The 16,525-nt window shown below is 43.7% G+C and overlaps 1 protein-coding gene across 3 annotated transcripts in view; it reads left to right on the top strand.

Annotated features, from left to right (window-relative positions):
- Nucleotides 1-16,525, top strand: part of RGL1 (ral guanine nucleotide dissociation stimulator like 1) — a 258,267-nt gene that overhangs the window by 129,206 nt on the left and 112,536 nt on the right. The window contains exons 1-2 of one of the 3 annotated variants that reach the window (XM_030303436.1): nucleotides 4,363-4,466; nucleotides 5,464-5,574. The exons of 1 other annotated variant lie outside the window; for it this stretch is intronic. In XM_030303436.1, the coding sequence (XP_030159296.1) occupies nucleotides 4,440-4,466; nucleotides 5,464-5,574 (138 nt within the window). In that variant the 5' untranslated portion in view covers nucleotides 4,363-4,439. Of the gene's footprint in view, nucleotides 1-4,362; nucleotides 4,467-5,463; nucleotides 5,575-16,525 lie in introns of those variants that run through there. One more of the 3 variants, XM_030303435.2, reaches the window with a different exon arrangement.

Raw genomic sequence — 16,525 nt, 5'->3', positions numbered from 1 at the left:
CTCCCTTCCCCCAGTCGCTGACAAGAACCACCGTTACTTTCTGCTTCTAGGAGTCTATTTTCGATAGCTCACGTAAGTGAAATCATGCAGTACTTGTCCTTCTGTGACTGGCTTATTTCACTTAGCATTATGTTCTCAAGGTCCATCCATGTTGTAGGCAAATGACAGGATTTCCTCCTTTTTTACAGATGAGTAATATTCTGTTGTAGGTATGTACATATCACATTTTCTTCATTCATCCATCCATTGATGGACGGTTAGGTTGTTTCCACGTCTCGGCTATTATGAATAGTGTGTAATGAACGTGGAAATGCAAATGTCTCTTTGAGATCCTGGTTTCAGTTATTTAGGATGAACACCCAGGGGTGGGATTGCTGGGTCATGAGGTAGTTCTATTTTTAGTTTATCGAGTCAACTCTGAAATGTTTTCCATAATGGCTGTACCAATTTATATTCCTACAAACAGTATACAAAGTTTCCCTTTTCTCCACATCCCAGCCAACGTTTTTTTTCTTTGTTTGTTTGAATAATGGCCATCCTAATAGGTGTGAGGTGATATCTTATTGTGGTTTTGACTTGCGTCTCCCTGATGATTAGTCATGTTGAGCATCTTTTCATATGTCTGTTGGCCATTTGTATCTGTTCTTTGGAGAAATGTTTATTCAAGTCCTTTGGCCATTTTTAAATTGGATTATTTTATTTGTTTGTTTTGTTGATTTGTATAAGTTTCTTATTTCTGGTGGATTTTAACTCCTTATCAGCTATGTTGTTGGCAAATATTTTCTTCTATATGATATGTTGCCTTTTCATTCTGTTGATTGTTTCCTTTGCTGTGTAGAAGCTTTTTAGTTTGATCTAGTCTTGCTCATTTATTTTCGTTTTTGTTGCCTGTGCTTTTGGTGTCATATCCATGAAACCATTGCCATGACCAATGTCATGAAGCTTTTTCTCTATGCATTCTAGGAGTTTAGTGGATATCCAGTTTACCCAGAACCATTGTTGAAGAGACTGTCCTTTCCCCATTGTTTGTTCTTGGCACCCTTTTCAAAGATCACTTGACTGTATATGTGTGGTTTATTTCTGGGCTCTCTGTTAGATTCCATTGGTCCATTATTTGTCTATCGTATACCAGTTCCACACTGTTTTGATTACTATAGCTTATTAATATGTTTTGAAACTGGAAAATGTGACACCTCCAACTTTGTTCTTTGTTTTCAAGATTGCTTTGGCTTTTTAGTGTCCTTTCTGGTTCCATATGAATTTTAGGATTTTTTTTTTATTTCTGTAAAAAATGCTATTGCGTTTTTGTTAGGGATTGCATTGAATTTGTAGATTGCTTGGGGTAGTATGGATATTTTAACAATAATTAAGTTTTCAAATCTATGAACACAAGATGTATTTTCGTTTATTTGTGTCCACAAGTGAATTTTTAGAATAAATGAATTCAATAAGGTTATAGGATGCCAGATCAGAGTATAAAAATCAATTGCATTTCTATATAAGAACAACCAACAGTCCAAAAATGAAATTAAGAAAATAATCCCATTCACAATAGCATCAAAAAGAATAAAAACTTAGGAATAAACTAAGCCAAAGAGATGAAAGACTCATACACTGAAAATTACAGAACATTGCTGATCTCCTTTTAACAAAACTTGACCTGTCCTCTAGGACCCTGCCAGATCATGGGCAAGCTAATCTGGTAAATAAATTCAAACTTAATTATAAATGGCTTACTGGTTTATCCTTCCCACATATTTGCCAGGAGTATTTTAACCCAAAGGTATGTGTAATAAGGTAATACTGTCTGAGCTGCCTACAGGTGAAATATTTTTAAATGAATATTTTACAAATTGTAAAATGCAACACTTAATGCACTATCTAGTATAACCAGACCTGTGTGTGTGTGTGTGTGTGTGTGTGTGTGTGTGTGTGTGGTTAAGCATTTGAACAACATCACATACATTATCAGATATAAATAAAAACAGTTATTCTTGGAAAACCTCTCTGAAATTATAATGCAATTTAGTAAGAAGACATGATTTCAGGGTTCCCCACACTGCATACATATATAACTTTTCAGTGAGTCTGGAAAAAAATACAGTTTGGGAAGAAATGCAATAATAAAGGAATAGAACTTTTTGATTACTTACCATTTGCTAGATACTTTGCATACATATTTCATTTAATCCTTTTTCGAACTCTGTGAGGAGGTAGATGTTTGTCCCTTTTTACAGATGAGGAAACTAAGGCTCAGGGAGGTAGCGCCCAAGGTCATTCTTTTTCTTTCTTTTCTTTTTGCTTCTTTTCCAAGAGAGCACAAGCAGGGAAGGGGTGGAGAGAGGAAGAGGGAGAATCCCAAGCAGGCTCTGCACTGTCAGTGAGGAGCCTGATGCAGGGCTCGAACCCACGAACTGTAAGATCATGACCTGAGCTGAAGTCAAGAGTTGCATGCTTAGCCGACTGAGCCACCCAGGTGCCTCCAACTTCACTCTCAACGTAAGTGTGGATTTGAAGCTGGATCCACTTGCCTTGAAGCCTGTGTTTTCACTCTATACACCAGGTGGCCAGCCAGGGAATTGGTGGAGAAGAGGGTGACAAGATCTGAAACCGGAGTGGAGCATTATGAATTATAAGCTGCCCTGTCTGGGAAGGCTGCATGGGACAGGCAAGGCTGAGAAACTGCTTGATGTCCCTGAAGTGAAAATTTTTCAGTAATCTCCAAATTTACAGCCCAAATCAGGTTACAGTGGTGGTGAAATTAACTAATGGCTGGCTTAACTGTCCTCAGGTGCATCTTGAGGTCTTTGAGATCACGGAATAGGTAGGTCCTCTAAGGGTGGGCCAGGGGGCCTGAGGATGGCATAAGAAGGAGGGGCAGGTAGGGCGTCCACATGATTTTCCTCTAGACACTGGGGACACTCTATCCTGCTGATCACAAGGAGGATCTGGTCTATGTGCTGTTCCTTTTTTTTTTTTTTAAATTATAGAAACAATCACTTCAGTTTCATAAAAAGAGCATTCACTGTCTCCACAGTTACTGAGCTGGGTAGGTTCTCGTTGTATAAGAGGAACTTGGCTGAGTGACTTCAAGATGTTCTTGAATGTCCCAAATCCTTTTGTTTCTCCTTGATGTGTTTTCACTGTCATTTATTCTGTTCTCCTGGGAACATCGGTACACATGACTCTAGCTTTGCAGTTCATGATATATTTATTATGAACCAAATCCTAGCCTTATGCCTTAGCATGGCAATTAGTGAGAGGTCTTTAAAAACAAATTGAAAGGCGATTAAATTCAACTAGTATAAGATGTGAGCTCTGAGGATTTTTTTTTTTTTTTTTGGAATTGGCATGGAATTCTGTCACGTGCCATTTTGATTATATTATCATCTGGTATTATGCTGTTGATTTATTAAAACTGGATCTAAGAGATGTTATAATCTTTTGTCCTGGTAGTAGATCTTTCTGTTATGACAAAACTCCCTCTAACAGTCTCCTCGCGAAGGGCTCTGTCCTTGCTGTTACTATCCCGCTGTGTCCCTACAGTAGGGACAACTCAACTGATGGCTGTCTCACAAAGACTTACAGAACCTCCAGGGCCACTGATGGCCCACTTTCCACGCTGTCAGCCCCAGCAAAACCCTATTCTGCTTTGTCCCCTTCCCACCCACGATGGCCAGTTACTGTGGATGAGCCTTATCATAATGGGTGGCAGAAAGAAGTCCAGAGCAATTTCCTGTTGGCAGCGTGCTGATGCGCGACCGGGTAGGGCCCCTGGGCATGGGTTTTGGAATATCCTCTGACCGTTTCTTTTTTGCCCTAATGAAAAACTTCCTGGCTTCTAGTACTGCCTCTCTCTTTGGGGGCAGCTCTGATTTAACCTAAATTCAGTAGATAACAAAAGTTTTCCCGACCCTCTCCTCCCATCCTTTTGGCTCTGCCCGCTCCCCCTTTATCTCTTAGCAAAGTAAGAGGACACACACTCGGACCGCCCAGACCCCCCCCCCCCCACACACACACACACCGCGCGGGGTGCTTTCTTGGCACCTGGTGACCGTCCAGGAAACCTGAGCACCTTGAAAGGCTTGTGTCCCGATCGCCTTCGGGGCCGGAGAAACTACTGCATGCTAACTTTATGCATGGGATTTGAGAAAGGGAGCGTGTGCTCGGAGCACAAACAGGAAAGCCTGACATCACGGAGCGGCGGAGCGGCGCGGGGAGGAGTCTGCGGCGCCCTCGCTCGCCGCGCTCCCTTTGTGGCCCGAGTCGCGCGCACCGGCGGCGGCGGCGGGGGCAGCGCGCGGGTCTGTGCTCGCTCGGGGCGCGGCGGGCGCGCGGGCGGTGGGGCTGGGGGCGCGGTGGGCGCGCCGGCCGAGACCGCGTTGGGCCCGGAGCGGGGCGCAGGATGCCGCGGCCGCGGACCGAAGAGAAAACTGAGAATGAAATTGCTTTGGCAAGCTAAAATGGTAAAGAGAGCTCTGCCTTCTCCCGAGGCTTCTCTGGTGGGGAATCTTCTGCCGCTTTCTCCGGGTGTGTTTTGGACTCTCTCAGAGCGGACGGGGCCATCCGATCCCCTACTTGGGAGCTGAGGCTGCCTCGCTCCGCTTTGTACGCTTTCCTCTCGGCGTGTCTTCTTTTCAACGACACCTACTTTGTCGGCAGTTGCCTCTGGTGTGTGTGGGGCAGATGTTTGTCGGGAAAGGGAAACTTTTAAGGACAGAAGACTGTTAGTCGGGGTGAACCCGGGAGCGCTCCCGCGCCCCGGCGGCTCTTTAACACCACTCGGGCTGTAGCTGGGGACGTGGAAGTCCAGGGGGTCGCGCACGCCTTTTACTTGCGGCTGCATGATGATGTGTTGCTTTTTCTGCACTTGCCAGATTCTTTTCCGGAAATAAACACTTTTTACCTCCAACCCCGCTAACTTTTTGGGTCCCAGCACAGCAAGAGGAGAAAAAGACACGGGGAGCGTTTCACTTCCAAGGGAGTCAGGGCTCCTGGCGTTTTAGACACTTGTTTGTGCCTGAGTTTCAAATGTAGTATGCTCAAGTAACTGAGCCACTTATAAAAGTAGTACAGACTTTGTACCAACGAATTATTTTTCTTTTCACTTAAGTGGGGGGAGGTGTTAATCAGGATTAAATCATAGTGTCTTAAAGAAGGAGGGGGAAAAAAAGACTTAAGAAAACCCCCTAAGTTGTGTGAGTGAGTGTAGGAAAAATAACTACATGGAAAAGTCCAGGGATCTTGATACCACAGGAAAGGGCTGGGGTCCAAGAAAATTTCAGCATTCCTTCTATCGCAATGTGTCTTGTATTGCTCTGATTGTAATATTTATTTTGAACAGCCCGTCTTGTGCCCTGAGTGCTGGTGTAAGCAGTAAAGCAGCTGGGATAGATTGTGGTTAGCAGAGAGGAAAAAAAAAAAAATACTCTTTTTCTTTCTCTTTATCCCATCCCCTGGCAGAGCTCGATTCAGGACTGGGGTGAAGAGGTAGAGGAAGGAGCTGTTTACCATGTCACCCTCAAAAGAGTCCAGATTCAACAGGCTGCCAATAAAGGAGCAAGATGGCTAGGGGTGAGTAAAGCTGGAGACGCTGTGAACTTTGGAGCTGCAGAGTCTCTTGTTCTGTGAATATCATTATTATTTAGCAGAGGCAGGCTTTTTTTTTTTTTCTTTTTTCTTTCCTTCGTCGTCTTCTTCTCTTTTGGCCTTCAAAAGGAAACCGCCAATGACCGAGTGTTTGCACTAGCTGTTCAGGTCTGTTTTTGTACTTAATGTTTTCCAAAGCATCTTCCCTAGGTTTGTCAATAATTCAGAACCTCTTAGAAATGTTGAGGCTTATGGCAAAGAGAGTGGGGGTGGAGTGGCAGAAAGTGACACGCAGTAACAAGGACCAGAAAGCAGCACTCTGTGCAGACAGCCATAAGCAGTTTTGCCCATATGGCACCTTTTTGTCTCCCTGTCCTCTCCCTATTGATGCTGAGAGCCCCTCTCCTCCTGTACCTCTACCACGTATCCAGGATGCTCAGGGCACAGACCATTCCCGATCTGCTGCCTACTGGGGGGAGGTGGTGGCAGATTTCCCACTGTTACCTCCTTTCTGCAGCCCGCGAGGAGACAAATGCACACTTAGTGTCCACGACTTCATATGTAGCGTGCACAGAGTGCTGGCTCTTTGGAGAGTCACTGCTTCCATAAACAAGAGTTTTTTCCACCAAGGTTCTAAAATCTTGGTTGAGATCATGTGAGTTATCTATTATCACCTAATGGCTCCTTCAGCACATCCCCGTGAGAAATGGAAAGCTTGGCGACAAGGATCGCTACTCCAGCAAATACCAACATGTGGAAGAACGAAGGAATTCTTGATCTGGAGATAGAAGTAATCCTCAAGAGACAGCAGTGAGAGGTGATACAAAAAGCCTTGAGAAAGAAGATCACGGTAGGCTGGATAGAGGGGATGAAGTGTGGTCTAACCTGGCCTCAGGCCAGCTGCACTCAGCCTTCATAGGGGATGGACTTGAGAGCAATGAAGATTGGGCACTTGTATCCAATCTCTACTGGCTTTGGGTTTCACAGAATTCAGTGTTTGAGCACCAAAGGCGGGATGTGAAGGAGGACAGGAAACCAAAGTGCCCAGAGCCTCACGTCGAGACCAGAGGCAACACGTTAACTTAAAACTCCCTGAGTTTAAGGCAGAATGGCCAGCGGCCGTGATTTCCTCTGCTCCGGGTCCCCTAGTCTGCTGACACAGGCGTTCATTGCTTCGGGCGTCCCCAGCTACCTCAACTCGGGCCTTTCCTGCTTTGTACTTGGGACCGAGGTACCTCCCAGTAGGGCAGTGAACTGTTAGTCACATCTGCGGGTGTGGCCTGGAAAGGTAGGAATCTTCCGTTTGAAGACCAGAGGTCTTCACTTGTCTAACAGGCACCTTACTCGGAATATGATTTTCAAAAGCACTCGGTGCCTCCCCAGCAGACCTGATAGGGAAAGCAGAACCAGAGTTCTGGCAAGTCTTCACTTTGTTTTGGGGGGTTGTGTGCATCTTATTTACATGTGGTATTGATGTGGTGTGGCTTGTCTGGGTATTTCAAAATGATTCACAAGTTCTAAACCAGCTGCCTTTCACAGGGTCATTATGTTTCCTGATGCTGTGTTGTTCCTGTCTTTCTAAGGAGACCAATGTTACTTGGGTGACAGTTTTAGTTTTCAGCCAAACACAACAGCAACGAATGAATAAGTCAGGGGAAAATGGAGGGGTTAACTCGATAGGCCCCAGACACACAAGGTATGGTTCGCTGAGATGTTCATAGTTATGTCGTGATTCTCACTCACTTTCTGTTGCTGGACTCTGCCTCTCTTCTCTCCTCGCTCTCAGTGTGCTCAAATGTATACAGAGTTCAGAGTTGGTTCACCATGGATTTAGCAGTAGAGCTGAAATATCGAGAGGGAGACAATGTGAAAAGATTTCTTAGAGTGGATAGAAGAATCTGTCCCTTCTCCTCCATTGCAACAAAGTGTGATTTGTGGCTACCCTTCCAGACCTCAAGAGCTTGTTCTTAGGAACTTTCCAACTCTGATCCCATGTGTTTCCTTGTCTTTGGTGTCCTGTTGGGAAGCTCTGTTTTTGTCCTTGGAATTCCAGACTTAATTAAATGCGACTCAACCAATTGAGCCATAGTAATTGCAGACCCTTCTTTTGAGGACTGAGTGGCTTCTCCATATTTGTTTTCCTACATTCCAGTAGCCCTTCCAAAATTCTCCAAAGCAACCAGTGTTAGGGTGAACTAGAGATGGAGGTGAGGGTATTACTGAAGTATGTCAATAATCTTATGAGGAAGGTGGTGTTGTGATATCTTCCCCCCCTGCCCCCCATAAGGAAACTAATGTCTAGAGAAGTTAAATTGATTTTTGGGTCACATAGCTAGGAAGTGGTAGAGGTTAGATTCGAACCCAGTTGGTTAATCCCTTGCTGTCAGGAGCTGCCTGGAACTTTCAGGCCATTTCCATAATAGTGGAAGAGAACATCAGCTCAGAAGACCAAAGATGCTTATGGTGTACTTATGCTTATGGTGTGCTTTTTGCTTAGAAACTACCTGTGGTGCAGGATTTGAGTGATGGGACTTTCTCTTCTTTACATCCTGAATGATAATTTGAACCACAAATTGACATACTTGTTGGGAAGATATGTATCTGATTGATAAATTCTCCATTTTGGATGTATGAAGTATGGTGCACCAAAGATACGTATGAGATTATGTAGCACACGAGGGTGGGCGTAGCTCTCATTATATGTCTAAAAAGATTATTCAAAAAGCCTAAAAGACTGAGCACAATTTTTGTATTTTCTAGTACTCAGATCGCAAAACACAATTAAGATTCAATTTGGAAAGGATAGCAAAAATAATTCCGCACCCTCAGATGGGAAGTATCATACAATCCAAAACATTCAGAACATTCTTTTTTGGTTTGTGTGTTAAATTTTATGTTTCGTTGATCTTTTGAAGTAACACCCTCTGCCTTTGGTTGTAAAATATACAACAGAATATGGCCCGGGCCGGGTTTACTTCTACATGTGGCTGCAGCTTTGCCTGTTGACAGTGAAGTTATGTTGGAAAACTTTGAAAAACCAAATATTATTGAAATACTGACCCCATTTTCCCTTTACAATAACTTCTTAGCCGAGGATAACTTTTCTTAGAGCCCTCAAGGAGAAGTGGCTCCAATTATGTCATAGATTCATAAAACCTCAGGATTGGAAGGGACATTAAAAAGTCATTTCATCCAACCATTCAATTAGCTTGTAGAATGTTCAGTGATTTTTGGAAGAGCAAATGGTCAAAACTGGTTATTTTTCTTTGGTCTCAGTATTGCGGTTTTATATGGACAGTGATATGTAGAAATGATTGGAGAGAACATCAGTATTCTCTGGAAGCAGGAAATGTACCATTTTAGGACGAGTACTCAAATGGACAGAGGATAAGGATCCAACTGTCAGGGAAGGGGCTTTGGCGTCAGGAGTGCAGTCTGCTGTCTTTGCGATATGACAGATAGAGGGCACAGAAAATGCATCAAACCTAGGATAAATTCAAAGTGGGGATATTTGTTTCATAAACAGGATTGGTAGTGGTAGGTCACCTCAGCAAGGTTTGTGGGGTGTGGAATGGTCAGTGGGTGGTCACATGACTTTTCTCAGTTTTATGCGTCTGTGGTTATGCGGTCCTTGTGGTGGGGCCCCAGTTCCTCCCTTCCTTATGTCCTGTATTTATCACCGTGCCTCCCACATAGGCCCTTGTTGGGTTGAATTGAAATGCTTGGTATCTGGGAGGCTGGTTAAGATAACAAATTAAGACAGGAGAAAGCAGAACATATTTAGAAAAAAAGGGAACCGGAAATCTGTTATAGAACCTAGTGTTTAGGATGAATTGTGGCCAGTCTGTGGGCCAATATGGGCACAGTGGCAAGATAAGCACTTGTCACATCTGAATCGAGAAGTCATCTCTCACTTGGATCCACTGTTTGGCTTGACTCTACCTGGTGGTTTGGTGGTATTGCTATCCATGTTGCCTTCAATTAGTTCCTCAAGTTTTCAGCTAACTTCACTTATGGGCAGCTTCTCTGATCTCCCACGTCTGGAGGAGATACTCCCTCTGCATGTTCCAGAGCATCCTCTAATTCTCTGTCATGCATTCACCTCACTCTGTTGTAATGGTCCATTTACTTGTTTGTATCTCCCACTGGACAAAAAGGTTGGCCAAGTGTGAACCATGGCCATCTAGTTGGCAGAAACTCAACAAATGTTTGTTGAATGAATGGATCAAGCTTCATCCCTTTTTGAGAGACTAATTTTGTCCTGACAAATATGAATGTATGGGTTGCTCCTTATTTAAAATGCAATGAGCACGAAGATGTTAGCTTATAAAGAAGAGGAGGGGCGTGTGGGAGCGAGAAAAATCAATTAGGTAATGATTACAGCTCTCTTAACATTCTTTCTGGAACAAAGCAGGGCACAAACAAAGGTAGTGATTATTCATTTTCAGAAAAAAACTCACAGTAGTGAATTAACTAGACCATTCCCCAGTGCCTTTTAAAAGGAGTAGACCCCATTGTACTTGTCTCATTGCTGAATGGTGAAGAAAGAAAGGCAAGGCACAAGTTAAAAAGCATTGGCAAACGTTACAACTGTGTGTGGTTGGGAAGCTCAGGGGCAGGACTTTAGAATTTTAAGGAGATAAGCCGTAGAGGAGCCCTTGGTTTACAGTTGGTCATCCATGTTTCCATCTAGGAAAACAGGCCCGTGGATTGCATTATTTTTGTCTAGCAGAATGTTGAATTTAGGCTTTAGAAAGTAAATTTCAAAATTTAGCAGCCATCTGTAAGTGAATCAACTCCTCTTTTTCATTTTGACCCTGGGAACATGTTTCTAAAACAATCCACTAATATGGCAGCCTACCCCAACCAAGAAAATACAGTCCATTTCAGTTGCCTGAGATAGCGCTATAATGCTGGATCCTTTCACTGCTTTGCAAATCTCTTGGGATCTGTGTCAGAGATATTTAGCATGTAATTAAAATATCCAGTTCAGTTCACCAATTCAGGGGACACTCAGCTGGTTCCAAATAATGTGTCTACCTGCGGCAAATACATAATAGTATAAATATGAGAGGGACATTTACGTGAAATTATAAAGAGAAAGTTTCTTGAAGTTTTAAATTTAGAAAGAAATGGAGAGCAATATGGCAAATACTGTGCTTTTCTCCTTCCGTGCTTCGCTGAAATTTGTCACTGCCCTGTCTTACTTTAGTTTCCTTTGTCCATGGCGTCTGTTCGTTTTACACCTCCCCCTTCTAAATAGTTAGAATCTCATAGTGACTGTCTTACACATTTTATGTTAAAATATGCCATAGCAAGACATTAACCTTTCTACCGTGTTACACTATGGGATTCCATGATATCCTATCTCATGATATGGAAAAAAAATTTTTCTGTAAAGAGAGCAAGGAAAGTATTGGTTAAATGGAGGGAAGATACCAAATGTTGCCTCATTCCATTGGAAAAGCTCAGCTAGCTCAAGTTTGGGTTGCTGATGGGTGTGGCTATCTCCAGAGTTGATTTGGAGTCTGGAGTTTTTGGCAGTTTCTGGGTCCTCTGCTAGTAAACACATTTAGTATGAACTTCCTTGCTGCTATTGTTGTATGCTTGTTTGTATGATTCTGTCATCTGTGTTTGAGTCAGCTAAACGAGCCTTCAGTAGTATTCATTTTTTCATCAAAGACCTATGTTATGTCAAACACCACGTTAAGTCTTGGGAATCCAACCTTGTTCTAAAAGAACTTACAGGTAGTAGGGAAGACAGAAACTTAAACTGATTACAATATATTGAGGTAAGTATGATCAGTGCCATGCAAAGGATCTGTGTGTTAGGGGAACCCCAGAGGGGATCATGTAAATCAAGTGGAAGGTCGGGCGCGGGCACTCCAGGAGGGCTGCATAGAAGAGAGGACTCTTTAGTGGAGAGTTAACAACTGAGTAGGTGCTGGAGACAGGGAACACAGGGTGGAGGAAAGCACAGAGGCCGGAGGGGAGACCACTGTGTGAGGCTCAGCATGGGGAAGAGGGAAGGACGGACGCCTGGTTCTGGGAAGGCGACAGGAAAGGAGGCCAGAGAGAAAGGCTCAGCCACGTCACTGAGAGCCTGGAATGCTGTGTCGTGGAGTTTGCTCAGCCCTGAATGCCGGATAGTCGTTGAAGGGCCTTAAGCAGAGTGGCAGGGCCGGATCTATATTTTAGCAAGATGACGGACAGCTGAGGGGTGAATGCTCTGGAAAGGAGCAGACTGGGGTGTGGGAGAGGGAAGAGGCTAAACTGGAGGTGAAGTGAGGAAAGGGACGAGGACCTGAATGGAAAGGTGGCAGCAGGACACAGGGTGGGGTGAGGGGAGAACAGTCTAGGAAGGAGGAGGGCGGGAGTGGGGGATGGGAGGCCTGGCAGGCATGGGTCTTAGGCACCCTGGCTTCAGAGAGCTTGTCAAAAACTGGGCTTTCTGGGGTCTGCATCATCCTCTGCTCATTGGGTGAAATGTCCTGCAGACTTCAAGTCGGGCTTCCTCTGTGTATGTGCTAGCAGATGCCTTCTTTCCTGTCAGAAAGGCCCTGCAGCCTAACCAGCCCCAGGTGTGCCTGCCATGTCCTGTCCAGAGACGAAATCTCAGTTAGGCTCACTGTGGACAAGGCAGCAAGCCGAGCTTGGTTCTCAGGTTCCAGAGAACTTTGAAGAGCGGGTGGTTTCTCTCTTCTCTTTCTCTCTCTCTCTCTCTCTCTCTCTCTCTCTCTGTAAGTCTTCTGTTTCCCTACAAACTAAACAAATTAAATCTGTAGGCCACAGAGAGAGAGAATAAACATGGAACCCACAGGCCTGTGATTATAGAGCTATATTTTAGACAACAGCAGTTAAAACTTATAATTGTCATGTTAGAGACACAAGAAATTTTATGGTTGGATGTCTTGGCCTTTTCCCTGTCCCTGTTCACTGGCTTTAACCCCTCTTTGACACGGTTTGTCCCAGTTGCTGGCATCACTGCTCTCGGAGGCTCAGTCTGGTTGCTAGTTCCACTCATGTAAAAGAAAACAATTGGTTAAGATCTAATGTTTTCCTAGTTTACCACTACCACAATTTTAACCTCTCTCTCTCCCCCTCTCTCTATCACACACACACACACACACACACACACACACACACACACACACACACACACACACACGGCCTAAATTAAAATGTCTCTTCACATTTTACTTTTTAGGATCTCCTGCATCTTCGGAAGGCCTCTTTTATATAATTATTCAAAGCCTGACTTTGTCATGTCTTTGCTTGTTTTTCCCTCAATTGTGTCATTTTTGTGATTAACTTGCACCATTTAGGAACCGTCTTTGGTTTAAAAAAGAGTAAAAACGGAGGAAGGAGGGAATAAAAGGTAGGGCAAGCTTACAGCATGAGATAAAAGACGCCACCTGGGAGGAGGCTCAGTGAGTCCTGTGAAGAGAGAATCACGTCATTCACCACTGGTCCTTTTGGCTTAACATTGTAGAAATACCTGGGCCTTGCCACCGATGTGGCTGCGGCTTGTGTCCCTGTGGTTGGGGTTCCTCAAAGCCATCTTCTCCCTTCTGTCCTGCAGGGCGTGACTTCTAAGGGGCTAGGATGCTGTGTTGTTGGTGGTTCTCAATGTATTTTCATCCTCATGGACTCCTTACCCTACGCTTTCTAGCATTTCATTGCTTGTGCCCACGTGTGGTCCGTTCATCGGAATTCGTTTCCACACGGTTAATCTTATCCCACGTAACCTTCCCAGACGTTTTCTGTCTGTTTGATCCTTTCGCCACAGAATTGAGCAATTCAGCTTTTTCCTTGATTCTGTTTCCTGCTGATTTCAATATCCATTCTCCTCTTTTATAAAAGTGAAGCTAAGGCCGAGTCTTTCCAGTTTCATAATTCTAAAGAAAACTGGAAAACCCAAAACCAGACTTTCCTGCTAAAAGTAGGATGTCTTTGCTCAGTAATATCAGCGGAGGCTCTCTAGAACCTTCCTGTTCACACTCTTCCCTAGTTATGTACCCTTGTCATGCCAGTAACTTCTGTCGTTGCTGGTGATGAAGCTAGAATATGTGGGCAATTTTTATCCAACAAAAGACTATTTAATGGGTTTAAGTAAAAATAATCGAAACTGGATTAGATATTGGCTTAAAATAAAATGCTTTTGTACTCGTGACATTTCCAATTAAGACTGCAGCACTTGAAATTGTTTGTTGAGCTGAGACTCCTAAATAGAAAATTCAGGAAACCGGAAGCATTTGGTTAGTTTGTGAAGCACACGGAAGACATTTGCTGTTTTGTATCCACATGTTGACTCCCCCTAATGACACAACACAATGAGCATATCTATTTTAAAAACGACTTAGCCAAGTTTGTTTTGTTTTGTTTTGTTTTGACAGAGTGAGAGGGCGCAAGTAAGCGAGGGGCAGAAACAGAGAGAGAGAATCCCATGAAGGGGAGGGGGTGGGAGAGAGAAAGAAGCAGGGCTCAACCAAAGTGGGGCTCGTGTTTTTTACCCGAAGCAGCGCTCGAGCTCACCTGGTGTGGGACTCATCTCACGAACGATGAAATCATGACCTGAACTCAAGTCAGATGCTTAACCGACTGAGTCCCCCAGGTGCCCGTGACATAACCAGGTTTTAATAAGGCCCAGAGCCATCAAGGCCCGGATGGGGAATTCGCCCATGGTTCTTTCTTCTCAGTTGGAGCCTTGGCGGGAGCTGGCACCTCCTGGTTGCTCTTCCTTTCTGCAGATATTTTCAGCAGGAGCTCTGGTTGAGGGAGGTCCCCGAGCACTGGTGAAGGGCCACTAGTCGATAATGTAAAAACTTTATATGGTGACAGATGGTAACTGTGCTTATTATGGTGAGTATTTCATAGTGTATATAATTGTCAAATCACTATGCTGTACATCTGAAACTAACATAATATTGTATGTCAACTATACTTCAACTAAGAGAGCACACAGCTGTGCTCTGGAACCAGGCAGACCTGAATTCAGAACTTATACCTGCCACGTGTGAGCTGTGTGGGCGTGAGCCATGAAGTCACCAACCCTCTTTAAGTCTGACTTGCTTACCTGTTGTCAGGACACCAGCATTATCTTCCTTCCTGATGCGGTTACTGTGATTAGTGAAGGAGTTTTGTATGTAAGGTGCTTGGCGTGACGCCTAGGATACAACACGCACTCATTCACTGAGTGTGGGGCTCTTGTCAGGACCCCACCGTCAGAGCTGTCTTTAGAACCCCGCCATGAAAACTTGTAGAAGCCCAGGAGTCTTTCTTATCTGTGTCCCCTGAAGCTTAGGGTTGTATATAAACCAGATTGCTTAAGAAGTATTAGGAAGGCTTCAAGGCATGTTCCTGACATCACTGTCTCATTCTGCACATCTGAGAGGAATGGCCATGGCAGTATTTAGTGATCCTTGCTTATTAAAAGTAATATCTATTGTGTTTTCTCTGTCCAGCTGCTTGTACCATGAAGGGCGATTATTGTTTAGGCTCCAATATTTCACATTTAAAATTCCTTCAGTTTTCCTATATAGTTAATTGATTGGTGTGCTTCTTTTAATGCTTTAAAAATATTTTAGTACCTAACAATTATATTTGATATTTCTGACCAAAAAATAGAAGGGTAGGAAACCACTTTTCTGCATTGGTCAGCATTATGCTAATCGTTTCTTGTTGGGCATAATTTTAGGATGTTAGCAAACTGTGCTCGCACCGTTTGGACTAAGCTCGGTAAGTGCAAATAAGTCAATGCCACACATTGATTAGCTGATGCGGTCACTTGACCCCCAAACTAGGAATGAGCCGGATTGCTCCCGAGGTGGTCACGTGTCTTTTTTAAATCTTCAGTTTCCTCATCTGTGAAGTGGGGAAGATACCTGCTTTCCCTTCTGCCTATGGATATTGTGAGGATCATATGAGTTAATGTATATAAAAGTGCTTTTTAAAAGCTATTAAAAAAATAAGTGTTGTTTAATGTTTACTCATTTTTTTGAGAGTGAAAGAGCAGGGGAGGGGCAGGGAGAGAGGGGGACAGAAGATCTGAAGTGGGTTCTGTGCTGACAGCAGACAGCCCGATGTAGGGCTTGAACTCATGAACCCTGAGATCATGACCTGAGCCAAAGTCAGACACTTGACCCACTGAGCCACCCAGGTGCCCCTATAAAAGTACTTTTTAATATGTAAATTACTATGCTAATATAAGGATGGTCTTATTGTCATCATTTAACTTAAAGTCATTTCTTTTTTTCTCTTTCCTCACTGCTGAAGTGTTTGATGGATGTATGGTCTGTTCCTTAGTCTTCCCTTTCTACTCATTCCAGAGAGAATCTTCTCCATACTTTTTTCTTTCCAGTTGCTGTTACTTTGATGATATCTTCGTGTTCGGCAAGGAGTAGCATTTCCTCTGCCACTACCATTGTTACTACTAGTATATTCTATGTGCGTTGAAAATGCAGACAAGGCTTCTCTCTATAGATTGGATGTGGGAAAAAAAATACCCATATATTCACAGGAGTCTAAGATAAATGCAGTGAATATTTTACATATGAAAACTTTCTTCTTTCTCATTCTTATTCTCTCCAGGACGATTAATTTTTTATTTATTTATTTTATTTATTTTTTTTTTTTTTAAATTTTTTTTTTTTTTCAACGTTTATTTATTTTTGGGACAGAGGGAGACAGAGCATGAACGGGGGAGGGGCAGAGAGAGAGGGAGACACAGAATCGGAAACAGGCTCCAGGCTCTGAGCCATCAGCCCAGAGCCCGACGCGGGGCTCGAACTCACGGACCGCAAGATCGTGACCTGGCTGAAGTCGGACGCTTAACCGACTGCGCCACCCAGGCGCCCCAATTTTTTATTTTTTTAGATAATGGCTCCTGGTTTTGATTCTCCCTTTCTTTCTGGTACTTTTAATTTGGTGCAGCAAA

The sequence above is a fragment of the Lynx canadensis genome, chromosome F1, assembly GCF_007474595.2.
Source record: "Lynx canadensis isolate LIC74 chromosome F1, mLynCan4.pri.v2, whole genome shotgun sequence".
NCBI classification, from domain to species: Eukaryota; Metazoa; Chordata; class Mammalia; order Carnivora; family Felidae; genus Lynx; species Lynx canadensis.
This window is presented reverse-complemented; position numbering and strand designations above follow the sequence as displayed.